Consider the following 2465-nt stretch of genomic DNA (forward strand, 5'->3'; position numbering starts at 1 on the left):
GACCGAGAAACCACTGACCAACCAAGAACCTGCTTGTGGTATATCTCATGCCCAAGTTAGAGTGGCAGTTGGGCAGTGGATCTTGGAACAACACAGAAAGTACTGGGAGGAGACACCGCGACTCCATACCGCAAAGCAGTTGGTGGGAGCTCCACAACCAGTACGTAAAAGTGAACTGCTATGTTTCAGCAGTCAAAAATAAGGAGGATAGTGGCCTTTTTAACAGGACACGCCCCCTGTAAAAAACACCTCTTCAGGTTGGGACTGAGCGATCAACCGACTTGCAGGGGTTGCGAATTAGAGGACGAAACTACTCTGCATGTTATGTGGCACTGCACGTCATATGCAACAGGTAGACGAAGACTCCTGGGAGGGGATGAAATTCCACCAGACCAGATCATGCAAACTCCCCTCAAGATTCTTCTGGAATTCATTGAATACGCAGGGATAATGAGGTAGTAAAATTACGAGGGCACAATAGTACAGAAATGACCGCGGTGCAAGGCCAAACACCACCTAGGCGATGAGGAAATGGTTTTAGTGGTTAAACAGCTTAGCTGGAGTCCCACACAACCCACAGCGACAGACCACCAGCTCTGGGAGTGCATAAAAAAGCATTTCCCAAACCTCACCGAAAAAAAAAATATATAAGAGCATTTCTTGTAACCAATTTGTTTGCTCTGCGCCATAAAATCAATTAAGGATCATTCCTGAGGAGTATGTGGTTAATTCGCGTCATTTAAACTATGATAGTTTAGATCTTTAATCTATTAATTGTAGGTAGTAGGTATATTTTTCAAACTAGTCACATTCAGCGAAATGAGGCCGAATATAAAAACTTAACTCTATAACAGTCTAGATTGATTCTCTCTGTTGGCGAGGATAGAACATTTATAAACGTGTCAGTTCGGCGTCCTATCATTATTTTTGTGCTGGTTTTTTTGGTGTGTAACAATGGAAAAGTGAAGTTGTCAATCTAATAATAATCAATAAATAGAAATTAATAAATCAGCAATCATCCAATCAATCATCTATAAAAAGCGAAATAAAAAGGCAAGCAGTAATCCTCAGCGCACTAAAGCACAAAGGTGTGCAAACATGTTGGCGCGGATAGAACATTTATCCTATCCTATCATTATTTTTGTGCTGGTTTTTTTGGTGTCGTGTGCACTTCATCGTACTGCCCGATAACGCTTTTGGCCTTTTCGTACTTCTCCAACAGATCTGCGCAAAAAATTTGCATCTCCTCCAGCTTGGCTTCAGCTCTCTTTTTTTGGTCGACGATTTGCTGGCTTTCGCACATGATCTTCGAGTAAAATGTCTCGTATTGCTCGATGATCTTTTTTTCGCACTGCGGGTACGTCTGGATTTCTTGCAATTTTCGATACTTTGTGTCCAGGTCGGCAACTTGTTCTTCCAGTTCTAGAATGCGGGCTTTGGAGTTGCGCAGCAAAACGTCTTTTTCCTGAACGACCTCTCGATATTGGCTCACCTCAGTTTTTTTGGCCAGCAAATCCTTGGCGACTGGTTCCTGCCTTCGAAAAATCTACAATTTTACAATGCATTATTCAGGGGGATGTGCGGGTTTTTAACGCTGTACTTTGAGCAGGTCCATAATAGAGATGAGCTTCATGAAAGGTTCAAAAAATACATAAAAAGCAATTTTGAAGTTTCCGTCAAAAACGCCGGCAATAAACTTTGAAAAGTTGCCTGGCAACTGGTTCCATTATTGAGCAAAGTTGTTGATGGGCCTCAAATTCATGGTAACGGACCATTACGAGTCATTGAAAAACAATCTTATGCCTGATCAACAGATAATATTTTAAATTACACCAGACTTTAACAACTACAAATTTAGTATGTAAAATTTATGTTTGCTTGTAAACTTACGTACGCAAATTGAACGTTTTGAGTAACGAATTATTTCAAGAGAAGAAACTTGAAAAATCAATGCAAAATGTTCACTAGCTGATAGGCTACAACGGATTCTTCAACGCCAAGACGGAATTCATCAACATTCAAAATGTGATGATTATTGGGACTTTGATGGGCACTCAGGCAATATCTGAGCGGTTCTTGTCGAAGCTGCATCTGGTCAACATCGAGTAAGCAACCAGTTTTTCACAAGAAAATTTCAATTTTGAATTTTTCCTGTTTAGTTTCCCTGATAAAGAGGACTTGTCCGTCATTGTCGTCGCCTACTTATCGGCCATCATCAGGTCATTTTTCTCCAGCGCCAATTTTCCCAAGCCCAAAGTCGTGAAATTGGCCATAACAATGATAACGATCTTCAATAAGGTTTGCATTTCCTGCTATTTATAAAGGAAAAACTCATCGATGGAAATTATTTCAGATTCGCGACACTCCAGAACTTCACAGGCAGGGTTTTGGCTCTATAAATCCTCACGATTTGGTGGGCTGGTGCAACCATCTGCAGTTCTACTCAACTTTGCAGTCTGAACACT

General features: G+C 41.0%; 1 protein-coding gene across 1 annotated transcript; it reads right to left on the bottom strand.

The window, feature by feature from the left end:
* Positions 1-1135: 1135 nt before the first annotated feature.
* Positions 1136-1711, bottom strand: LOC109535922. The gene is made up of 2 exons (XM_019901963.2): positions 1601-1711; positions 1136-1546 (listed from the first exon to the last, which is right to left on the bottom strand). Exons 1-2 carry the CDS (start codon positions 1631-1633, stop codon positions 1136-1138), a joined length of 444 nt encoding a protein of 147 aa, XP_019757522.2. The 5' UTR covers positions 1634-1711.
* Positions 1712-2465: the final 754 nt, after the last annotated feature.

Source organism: Dendroctonus ponderosae, unplaced genomic scaffold, assembly GCF_020466585.1.
Source record: "Dendroctonus ponderosae isolate FM_Combo_2020 unplaced genomic scaffold, Dpon_F_20191213v2 Dpon_F_20191213_4, whole genome shotgun sequence".
NCBI lineage: Eukaryota > Metazoa > Arthropoda > Insecta > Coleoptera > Curculionidae > Dendroctonus > Dendroctonus ponderosae.